Below are 12392 nucleotides of genomic sequence, written 5' to 3'. Positions count from 1 at the left end.
GAGCAAAAGTGATGCTGAATCCTCACAACTAATAATCTTCATCTGAGGAACATTAGCTGCAGTATGATAGTGGCTTGTGTCACGTTCCCCTTATTTTAACATGCCTGTTATTTCCCTGTTGCCCACTGTCCGGTGTTTCATTTATGATGCCGATCTATTGCAGTCTTAGTAAATACAGAGGAAGAGTGATTTCTGCTGAACATGCAACTTTTTATGTGACATTAAAGGCCACTTTGTCTTCAATCCATATTCATAATGTGACCAAAAGCTAAAGTTTTGATGGCGTAGTGGATTATATGCAGGAGTCTGAGTGCGAAGTGCAAGATTTGCTAATTCATCACATTTTGTGTGTTGAGACTTGTTGATTGGCCGGTTTACTGAGTTTTAAGTGGTGGCAAAAAAAAAAGGGGGGGGGGGGGGGGGGGGGGGGGGGCTTGACCTGAAGCGCGCATCCAATGAGCGCTTCGAAAGACTTGGCCCCAGCAGAGCAAGATTGTGTTTCATATTTTTACACATGACGAAAATGCATAAACTCCACAGAAGGCAGCAGTCGGCTGAGCACACACAGGTGGAGAATGACCAGGAGGAGTTTTCTCTGAGTGGACTTGTACGACCTGCATTGTTTTAGAGTCCTGCGCTTTGGAATATGCTCTTCATCCTGATCTGTGCCTCTCGTCCCTGCCACTGAGTTCGTACAGTCTGTATCGTTTTTGTTTTCTTTGTTTTCTGTTGGTCACTGCAGTCTTTGATTAATGCAAGCATCGTCATGTTCATCAGAACAACTTTTCTCCTTTACTTTGTGGTCTCACTCTTAAAGCTTGCTCGCTGCATGGAAAGTGAACTTTGCTTCCCGATTAGACTGAATAGTGATGACGGGACGGATTCTGATAACGACGTTGATATCCTTAATAAAAAACGCGTCCTCAAGATAAAAGCTTTCCAGCAGGAATTAGTGATCGATTTACAGCGAGACTCTAATTTCATAGCCCCTTCCATTTCTAACCAAGGCGCGCTGTGGCTCTCCGATACCGATGCCCCCACTGACCTGACCCGGTGTTTTTATTCCGGATATGTGAACGCTGATCAGTATTCTTATGCTGCTCTAAGCCTCTGCAAAGGTGTACAAGGTGCATTTGGCTTTCAAAGCTGGGAATATTTTATCAGCCCGGTACAAAATGACACCAGAAGCGCAGAGAGCGCGCACATCATCCGGCGCAGAACCAGCAATAACCTGAAGCCCAGCGCTACCTCCAGGTGCGCAGTGGACAGCGACCTAAGCCTCCAGGCTGCGCAGTCCTTGGAGAAATACAAACGACTGGCAGACCACAGCAATGTGACCGAAACGATGCTGAAGAGGATGGGGAGAGCCAAAAGGTTCGCCTCGATCCCCAGATACGTGGAGACACTTATCGTGGCAGACGAGTCCATGGTGAAGTTCCACGGAGATGACTTGAAACACTACCTCTTGACACTCATGTCAGTAGCGGCGAAGCTGTATAAGCACCCTAGCATCCTCAACTCCATCAGCATTACAGTTGTGAAGATCATGATTATATCCGAGGAAGACAAAGGACCCAAGGTGTCGGGGAACGCAGCCATGACCCTGCGGGACTTTTGCATTTGGCAAAAAAAGATGAACAAAAACAACGACAAGCATCCTGAGTACTGGGACACAGCCATTCTTTTCACCAGACAGGTAAAGGAAACTTTAGTAGAGTTCATGTTATACATGTTTCAGGTAACACCGGGGATATTATATTATTCATTTGTTACCTTAATGAATAACATAGGAATAATATACCGTGAAGCAACATTTGCTGATGATAAGGGAAATAGGCAGAATCCTCTTGATACTGTTAACTTTATAACAGGTCAAAACTCCTGCTATCAGTTTACTGGTTTGCTCTGAAAACTCTCCACCTCTGGTGAACTCGGGGAGCACGCACACAGTCCACCAATAGCATCACAGCTTTGACACCAAGGCTGGGTCACAGAGCACCAGACTTGATTGCTCCTCAAAGATCCTTAGAGGGCAGTTTTATAGCCTTGGAAAACGCCTCTGACTTCTCTCTGCACTGCCAAATATTTGGAAGATGACACAAGGTCAGAAGTGAAGTCATTGCTCACATTCATTGGCCAGTGTGATGTATGGTCTTTCATTTCCACTGTGAAAACTTGCAATAAAGTTGACAAGTCAGCCCAGCAGATTTAGTTACAGTGAAAGTGTTTAGTCTGCAGTCATTAGGTAGAGTCTTTAAACCTGTATTATCAGAGTTAAAAGAGCCAATGGTAACATGATAAGGTGCTATCCTGTCAGTATCACTAGCACATGATCATAAGTGATTGCACTACAACTCAAAAAATGCTTGTTATACCTGCTGATTTACTGAATATAATGAGCGTCAGTGTCCTTGGGGATGCACTGCTCGGATGTGTTGTTTCTCTCAGCTGTTCCCATTCTGCTGCAGCTGCCAGTTCCTCATTAAACAGGCCCCTAAAGAGATGGGATGCAGCGCCCACCTGTTTGCTTGAAGTCTGAAACAAGCTGCTCCGCATCTACAGTCAGCCTGCATCTTTACCTGACATTTTTCAATCCGTCATACACTTCCTCTACCACTCGTTTCTTTTGCCACAATGGTTCTGCACATGTTTTTACAATACGCCCTTCCTGAATAGAGCTTGACGCCTTCAGATGGCCAGCATTTTCCATAAAGGTATTCCAAACACAAGCGTGTTACTGGGTTTTTGCTTCAGATCCAAAGATGATGTTATAAACTCTGCAGCCAGTTGATGCAACCCCATTCAACTGTACTGGATGCTCTTTTGGTGAGTCATAAGGATGTAATTTGCTATATAAAGCAAAAAGACAGGCATCAAGGGCTTCTGTCACACTTTCAAACCAACTTACTGCACCAAGAGAGTGAGCTAATCTGCTGCAATCAGAGGTTTGGTGAAGTGTAAAAAGTACAGCAGTTCAGAAAAAAAAAATCCTGCTTTTACCACAACAGGTTAAACAAAGAAATTTCTCCTCTAACCATTATGTGTCTCTAACCCAACAGATTCCTCATGTAGCATCATGTATAAAGTATGTGCAAAAGACTGCATTAATGCACAAATGCTGCAGGCACAGAGCAGCATTCAGAGTAACCAACAAATGAAAAATCCAAGCAGTGGCTTGTAGTGCTTAAAGTTTTGTTATAGTGCCATCCAGTCAACCAAGCTCATGTTCAACATTAGGAACCTAAAGCATATAGGCCTCCATTGACCTTTTACTGTCATTTTCATATTGAATCTATTAGCATAATCACTGCTTTCTAAATCAATAAATAAAACTATGCAGGGTTTGCTAACATGTTCAAAACAAGCTCTAAACATTTCAAGGCCTAAGATCTCCAGTGTATTACAGTACATGAGAGGCCTTTACTGATCGTGAGATTGCATTTAAACCTGTCAAGCTTCGTTCATTGCAGTCAGCCTGACATATAGTTTTTTTTCTTTGTTTCTTCCATTTAGGCCTAAACAGACAAATTTAACCCTTCTGCTCACGTGTCTGCTAACAATTATGATCAACAAATCAAACGATTTATTCTGTGGATTCATGACACAGTGTGACTTTAAGTCTGCCCAATTAATGAGTAGTATTTTTTCTTTGTTTACTATGGTTTTTAACAAATATTTTGAAGCCCATTCATTCTCCACTTAATACCAGCCCACTGTGTAATTTTGTAGGTTTTATGAAGACCAACTCAGTGTTGTCCAGAGGCAATTGCGGTTGTCCTGAAAGAGTATAGTCAGCATGATTTTTGTGCAAAGAATGCTGCAAGTGTACTCGGTTCCTTAAGTTACACAGAATGTTTATTGTATGAGAGCAGCCAAAAGATAAAATCTGGCTATAAATCTGCTAGAATGCATGTTCCCCCGGGGAGAGAGGAGGTGACTGTACTTTAGCTCACAGCTTGTTTGCCTTTTCCTACATGATAGATAATGGGCTGAGAAAGAAAAGAGTTCACCAAAGAATGTCCAGATGTCATAAAATCTGCCTGTGATACCGCTGCACCTATAAAACTCTAAGCAGTACCCTTTTCAGAGCTTTTGAATATTGTTTCTAAAGCACAAAGCAGTAACAGGCTAGACAGGATTTATAAGCAATAAAAACCCATACACAAAATAAAAGGAAAATTTTAGTCTGCTGAGGTAACTATTGTTTTTTTTGTGTATGTGTGTGTGTTTTTTTTTTTTAATTTGGAGAAACACAAAAATTACAAAGACAGATGACAGATGTGGGAAGTAGGTCATAGCAAACAACAAACTCATTGACATGGGTGTTTCTTCTCTCCTGTTCATCTTGCAGTTCTTATGTTTTTTTTTTTGACTGAAATGGACCAAACTTTCAGATGTCCTCCAAGCACATGAGGACATCTGGATTAGATTTGCACTGGTGTACAATTGTGGTTTTGTGGTTTATTCTAGGAATGATTTGTCATAGCACTCGAGGTCTTCACTTGGCCCTGTGTTTAATGGTTACATTAAGCACAGCAGAGGATTGTAGGGGCTGTGGGAGACTGAACTAGTGTTTTATCTGTAATAGCTGACCACCACTGGTTTTCTGTGTTTCTGGGTATGTGGAGACAGTGCTGTTTAGGGAGCAGGCAGATGGGTGGTTCTTTGCAGTGGTTACTGCTGAAGTTGTCCTGTGATTAGGAGGTTCAGCTCCAAATGCATACTCGCTAAGACTGGATTATAAAACCTGTGGTAGAGAAATAGGTCATCTGGAAACTCTGCTCTGGCATGGAAATGTTATGGTTGGGTTTATTTAAATTACTCATAGAAGAAGGTGTGCGCTAAACACTGTTTCCCACTAAGAGGATTTAAAAAGTGGGTGGTGGAAAACAGTGCATTCTTAAAAGCAGACCTTAATACAATGACATCAAGACAATATAAAGGGTAATTTAATAATCTTACTTTCATAAACTGGACATGATTTCAATCAGTCTAAGTGCATCATACTCAGACAAGTTAATTGCAGAGGTCTGGGAACAAGGTGACATCACCCAAAAAAAAAAAAGCCAGACAGGGGAGAATGAGTATAAGTGACCGTCAAGTTCCAAGCTCCAATCTCTGAGAGAGAAAAATGCAGACCAATAATAGATTTATAATTCAAACCGTCTGAGGTCACACTGATTCTTGTGAAATGAGGTCGTATTTTAAATTATTTGTCTAATCACATAAAAATACATGCCTTGTGCCAATAACCTTTATTTAACAATATCGCACTGTTCCCATAACACAGCAAATAACTCAATGGGAATCAGCAGAAATGATGGTCAAATCTAACAAAACAGACTAAATTATAACATAGTTCAAATTATTCGTTGAACTGGTTATAATTTGCTTTTATAGTATCTCAACAATACATCAAATGATAATATCAAAATACTGTAACTATGTGAAAGGGGTCCTTTGTAGCATGAACCTGCAGAGTCTTATTACCACTTAGCCCTCCATGCCATTTAAATGCTTGGTCCACAGTTTTTACTGTTTTGGTTCACTGTCACTGTTCGCTGCTGTCATTTAAAACCCCACATAATGCATCAAAGACTGATAACTTACTGAACAAAGCAGCTAAAGAAGCAGCTAAAGAGACAAATAAGTTGACCTCAAACAGTTATAGTAGCTCTAAATAAATGATAATGTCCACTGTTAGTTGTGTAAAATAGGCAAATAAGGAGTGCTATTGGGTTTTCAGCTCAAGTTAAAAGGTCATAAAAAAGATATTGCGACTACAGGCATTGTAACGTTCTCTATTAGCCCTGTGATAGACCTGCCTCTTCTTCTTAGCTTGGTTAGCCTCCAGCACCATTGTGATTAAGACAGCGGGTAGGAAGAAAGATGGATGGAGGCCCATGTTTGACTCTCTTTGCTGTTAGCTATGGCCATTTCAGATGTAATCATGTCAGTGTCTTTCTTCCATCCAGGACCTCTGTGGGGCCTCCACCTGTGACACACTCGGCATGGCAGATGTTGGCACCATGTGTGACCCCAAGAGGAGCTGCTCTGTAATCGAAGACGACGGCCTTCCTTCAGCTTTCACCACTGCTCATGAGCTTGGTATGCTCAGCCAGCATCACCCTTCATTCAGTACACATTAATACTGTAGTTTCCCTGAAAGTGTATTTGGATAATCACAGTCCATCTACTTGTAAAAGACATCTGAGATCTCTTTCCCTCTCCACAGGGCATGTGTTCAACATGCCACATGACAATGTTAGATCCTGTGAGGACCTGTTTGGGAAAATGCAGGAGAACCACATGATGTCGCCCACACTTATTCAGATCAACCGCACCAGCCCCTGGTCCCCCTGCAGCGCCGCTATCATCACTGAATTTCTGGACCGTGGGCATGGTGAGTTTGCTTGACCCCTGACTCCAGTGTTTCCCTGCAAATAGCCTTATAGTGTCTTTAAAAGCAAGGAAACAAGGTGTTGATCATATCAGTAGATCCCATCCTCACTGTGTTAGTCACATACTACTGTCTCTTCACAGCTGTGTTTGGTTCCATGCTTTTCTTTTAGAAGAGCAATCCCTTTTATCTGGAGTAAGAGTTTACTGATTCCAAATATTACTGAAATCATTTTTGGATAAATGCAAGTGAGAGAATGGATGAATTTCAATGTCCATCTATGCTTATATTCTCACATCTGCCAAACCTCTTATTTATATTACCACTCTCATAGAAAAGACTTGCAATAGCCAAGAAGAAGTTCATTCATTTGGATGCAGATTGTTTGCCAAACAGGACAGACCACAGAACTTGGCCATGGAGCAATCCTAAACTTTTATTTTAAAACTGCCCTCACATATGTCCCAAATTACAGGCCTTTTTTCTGGGGAGAGTCACCACAGTGGTTTGGACTATGAAGTGTAGCTGCATAATGTTTCCCATGCAGGTTTACTCCAAATAGACATTTGTTTCGCTTCTCTCGGTCCAATTTGGAGATAATCTGAGGACAAAAGTACTAGTTCAGTCAGAGATACCGAGGAAGATTTTTGACATGACAGGGAGTGATTTCTGTTACAGTGTCGTAACCTGGCTTCTCCTGGCCAGCTGTCATAAATCTAAACTTCGAAAAGCAGTGGGGTGGAAAAAACATGTTGCCACATGTTAGTGGTAATTTTCATTCAGTGCTGTGTCCAGACCTATTTGTAACCTGTTCAAACACACACACACACACACCACCAGCAGCTATTGTTTCCATGATTGCTCTTTGGAGAGAGACTAGGAAGGAAGTGATGAGATTCAGCTTATTTGGTGTAGAGTGATTTGTTCATCCAGCATTGCCTTATTTGATAATTAGTGTGTTTCTCTGCCAAATCTGTGAGACCGTTACCATTGTACCACAATTCACTTACTGTGTTATAATGTGTTGTGACTTCACCACAACTTGAATGGCATAATAAACAATTCAAAGTGGCGGGAACCCAGTTTTTCCAACTGCGTTTGCATGTGAAAATTCCCTATAAGAGTGAGAGGTTATGTGTGTTTTTGGGGGATAAAAATGTCCTCCTAGAAACCTTTTCATCCACTGATGTTGGTCTTTCACGGTTCCATATTGCATCTACTCGCCAAATCTTCTTAATAATAATCTATTCCTGGAAAGGTACGTGTTTGCAGCTGTCGATGCAGCGCTAGCTACCTGTGAACCATTTTAATCAGTATTTTAGTATAACTGCAAATCATGCAGAAAAGGGTGGGGTGGAAAAATAGAGAACAAGCTTGTGGGTTTTTAGGGGGAGTTTGAGGATGGGATTTGGGTGGGGTTGACTGTGTGTGATGTTTCTGTGTATGTGCCTGTGTGTGGCATACACTACATATACTGCATCAAAGCCCAAATCACAAATGCAATGGCTGCTTACTGTGCCCACCCACAATCCCACCCACCCACAACACACACAAAACCACACATTAAATGAATAGGATTGTATAAATGTTTGAACATAAGCATAGACACATTCATTGTTATCCATTGTGTTTTTCATCTATTTGTGTATTTTGGTGAAATCCAAACGTTGCATCTTTTATACCTGTGTGTTATAAAGTATCCAAGGAAGAAGAAGTTCATATTGCCTCATTGTGTGGCTTACTGAATCGCTCTTTTCTTAGGTGACTGTTTGCTTGACCAGCCTCAGAAACCCCTAGTCCTCCCTGACGTGCTGCCAGGATCATCCTACATCCTCGAACGTCAGTGTGAGCTAGCCTTCGGAGAAGGCTCCAAACCTTGTCCCGTCATGCAACCCCATTGTGGTCGTTTGTGGTGCACTGGAATGTCCAGCGGACATTTGGTGTGTATGACTCGGCACTTCCCCTGGGCAGATGGCACCCAGTGCGGGGACGGACAGGTCTGTGACCGAGGGGTTTGCTCTGACAAACAGGATCACAATGTGAAGGTAAGACCCACACGGTTTTTTCTATCAGCACATACCTTTATGAGGATCCGATTAATGAAAATGTTTGTATTTATTTATTTATTTTTATTTCCAGGTGGACGGCCACTGGGGTAAGTGGGGCCTATTCAGTTCCTGCTCGCGCACATGCGGTGGTGGTGTCCAGCTGTCAAAAAGGGAGTGTAACAACCCAGTTCCATCACATGGGGGTAAATACTGCATTGGGGTTCGGGTCAAATACCGCTCCTGCAACCTGAACAGCTGCCCTGACACAGGTACAAATCTCCCAAAACAGATTCTATCCAATCACATGGTTCTCCTAGAGCAGTAACACCTCTCACCTTCTATATTGTCCCTCCATTTTGTGTAGGTAAGACATTTCGTGAGGAGCAGTGTGAGACTAGTGGCCAAAGATTCAACAGTAACCGTTTCAGCCACTCTGTGGTGTGGGTACCCAAGTACTCTGGAGTGTCCCTCAATGACAGGTGTAAACTCATCTGCAGGAGTAATGGTACGGGCTACTTCAACACCCTGGAATCAAAGGTAAAAATAAGGTGTACTCTTAAAAAAAGAAAATCTGACTGGTGATCAGTCAAAAGTCAGAATACATTAAGGTGTCAAATTTTTAGAGACACACACAGCAAAGAGTCCTTGTAGAGTAACATGAATATATGTCAGCCAGCTGCCTCTGGTCTCTGAGCAGAGCAAGGGAAAGAATGAAGGAGAGGAGGAGGACAGTTTCAGATAGCAGAGCGTAGAGTGAGTTTGTGCAGCAGTGAGACAAAGTTCACACTTCGATGCATCATACGGGCTGAGAAAAAGCAGATAGGGAAAACTCAGGGGGCGCATAGATTTGAAAAACAGATCAGCTGGATGTTTTAACCACTGAGTCATGACTTTAAAGCAAAAGTTAGTTTGCAGCAGTTTCTATGTAGAATTTAGTTTAAAACATCAACTGAAGTTAATCATTAAGGGTGAAAGAAGGCCTGGTAGTAATTTTTCCACATCACATTTGCATACAGACTGGAAAGATAGGGCCACACTCTGCGAAACACACACTATACAACAGCATTCAGGTATCTGTGTGTAAATAGTACACTTACGGGGTCATGCATGTATTTTACCTGCAATAACATCTTTTATTGTCCTGGTATAAATAAACTCATTTGGACCATCATATTAAAACACAGGGTTTCTTTTTTTTGAATGTGTTGCACTGGATTAGCTGTTATGTTTGCTTCCTCTGATTGAAGATTTTTGATTAAGAGGTGTATTTTATTAGAGAAGCTAATGTAGAAGTGTGTTTTTATACCCCAGGTTGTTGATGGGACTCCATGTTCGCCAGATTCCACGGGAGTGTGTGTCCAAGGAAAGTGCATTAAGACCGGCTGTGATGGCAAAATTGGCTCCACTAAGAAGTTTGATAAGTGTGGAATGTGTGGTGGTAACAGCAAGGGCTGTAAGAAAGTGTCTGGACTCTTCACAAAGCCTGTGTGAGTATCATTATGTCATCATGGGACAGGCTCTGCAAACCTTTGCTTAGGGCATTCTTTTTCCCCATTTACTTCAACATAACTTTTATCACTTTTGCTCTACTATTACAAGCCCCCACTGACTGTAAAATCTTTGGCTTGCAGGCATGGCTACAACTTCGTTGTCATGTTGCCAGTGGGTGCAGCCAATATAGACATCCGTCAGCGAGGCTACAAGGGAATGGTCAATGATGACAACTACTTGGCGGTGAAGAATAGTGATGGCCATTACCTGCTCAATGGGAACTACATAGTGTCAGCTAGCGAGAAGGACATCTTTGTAAAGGGAAGCTTGCTGCGCTATAGCGGCACAGTCGGCCTCTCAGAGACCATACAAGCCGTGAAGCCCTTACGAGAAGCCCTGACTGTGGAGGTCCTGTGTGCAGGCAGGATGACGCCTCCTCGCATCCGTTACTCCTTCTACCTCGCCCGTCAGATCAAGGAGGACAAGACTCTGAAGAAGGATGGGAATGCAAACTCCCACAACAGTGTCCTGGATGAAGATGGTGTCAAGGAGAAAGACACAGATACCCTAAAGATGTCTTATAAAAAGGAGGATCCAGCTCTGGACAAATGGGTAACCACAGGCTGGGACAAGTGCTCCGTTTCCTGCGGCCATGGGGTCCAGAGGAGGTTGGTGCAGTGTCTGAAACCGGACGGGAAGCCAGGGTGGAACTGTGATTCTTCACAAAGACCCCCAGCCACCAGGGTTTGTGAAGAGCCATGTGCTGAGTGGCATATTGGGCAGTGGTCACCCTGCTCCAGAACCTGCGGGAAGGGCTTCAAGAGACGACCACTGCACTGCCAAACCCAAACTGGGCATCTTCTCACAAGAGGTGACTGCGATGGCATTCGGAAACCACAGGAGCTGGACTTCTGTAACATAAGGCCTTGCTAGTAACTTAAACCTATAAACTACACATATTTTTTTAAAGTTTTAAATGGGTGAATTGATTCCACCTGTAAGTATCTCCTGTGCCTGTCAGATGCAGATTTTATCACTTGGACTGTTAGAGGATGATGGACACCTGATTGGAAGAATGTCATAACTATTGGAAGGAGAATCAACCCTGGAAAATGAATGCTGGAAAACATTTCTCACTGCCATTACCCAGACTTTGCTAAGCATTATCCAGGAGTAACTTTGATGGCGATATAACATAAATAAAACGCAAATAAAACTTACAGCAGATGCAGAATGTCCATTTGCAGCAATTCATGTCATAATACTTTAACTCTGCAGGCTTCAAAGTTTTAGTTGGATCTTGCAGACAGATTACTGAAACCTGCCGTTAGCTTATAGAATGCAATCTTGCAGTTGATTCTGAAATGAAACTGATATCATTTTCATTGTTGTATGAATACTTATATGCAGCTTTCTTCATTAGTACCAACATGTTTTTACAGTTTGGTGGTTCACAGCTGAAGTGAATCAAGGCTGCTAAAAGTTTTAGGAGTAAAACACACTAAACATATGATAATTATCTAGCCAGGAATTCTTCAAAAGTCAGAAAGAAATGACCTTCGCTGTAGACATTGTGTTTCAATTTAAGCTTGAATATGAAGTCACACTGGCAACTTTTCATGACAAGACTAAACAACACAGGCCAGGAAACACTGACCTAAGATACAGACCTAGCCAGACATTATAAGCATGCAAACACACACAGACTGCATTCAGCTCTTCTCTCTCTTGTGATCACTTCCTTCATTTGACCTAAACAGTGTTCTTCATAGTTAGCCAGTCATAAAGCCTGTTAAGTCATGCCTGTCTGGCACAGTTAACACATATAATTTATTATCAATAAAACAATAAATCACAGAGACACTGTGTTTTCCTGGATCCCCTCCGCTTATGGCCTCATAGCCTGAGCCAAGCTGTTCTGTCTGCACACTCAGAATCCTGTAATCTATTATGTTCTTTTTCATTTGAAGGGGTCGCGTTCGCCAGTCCAACATCCGGCTACAGGATGAGTCTTATGTTAGTTGGATTTTTTTATTTTATTTTTTTAAATCAGCTTTTGCACTTTGTACAGCAAAAGAAACCAATGACCTACACAGGCTGTACTGTATGCTGTGTATACATTTATTCAGCTCTGTGCAAAAAATAATGTAAATACTCTTTCTTAAATTCTTTTTTTTTTACACAGGCATTTGTAATGGTTTTTGACTTCACTATATTTATTCCAAAATAAAGTCATTACTTTACAGTTGTAACTGATGCTTTGGCTTTTCATTTTTCAGTTCCACAGCTATATAATGTCAATATCAGCCTTCATCACAAAAAATGTGCTGATATCTATACTGACACGGACTGGGTAATGTGTTTGGAATGAAAAGATGCCACATGGTTTGATGGAAATTAAAATCATCAACTTACAGACTCCCCAAAAATCAACATGAATAAATGACGCAGCA

The 12392-nt window shown here is 41.9% G+C and overlaps 1 protein-coding gene across 1 annotated transcript; it reads left to right on the top strand.

Moving 5' to 3' along the window:
* The first annotated feature begins 497 nt into the window (after nucleotides 1-497).
* LOC115792172 (A disintegrin and metalloproteinase with thrombospondin motifs 15-like) lies at nucleotides 498-12148 on the top strand. Its single transcript, XM_030746598.1, has 8 exons — nucleotides 498-1696; nucleotides 5976-6108; nucleotides 6236-6403; nucleotides 8162-8445; nucleotides 8540-8717; nucleotides 8813-8985; nucleotides 9760-9935; nucleotides 10080-12148. The coding sequence occupies exons 1-8, from the start codon at nucleotides 767-769 to the stop codon at nucleotides 10870-10872; spliced, it is 2835 nt and encodes a 944-aa protein (XP_030602458.1). The 5' UTR covers nucleotides 498-766; the 3' UTR covers nucleotides 10873-12148.
* The last annotated feature ends 244 nt before the right edge of the window (nucleotides 12149-12392 follow it).

Source organism: Archocentrus centrarchus, chromosome 14 (genome assembly GCF_007364275.1).
Source record: "Archocentrus centrarchus isolate MPI-CPG fArcCen1 chromosome 14, fArcCen1, whole genome shotgun sequence".
In the NCBI taxonomy this organism is placed as follows: Eukaryota; Metazoa; Chordata; class Actinopteri; order Cichliformes; family Cichlidae; genus Archocentrus; species Archocentrus centrarchus.
The sequence above is the reverse complement of the archived record's forward strand: the minus strand, read 5'-3'. Positions and strand labels throughout refer to the sequence as shown.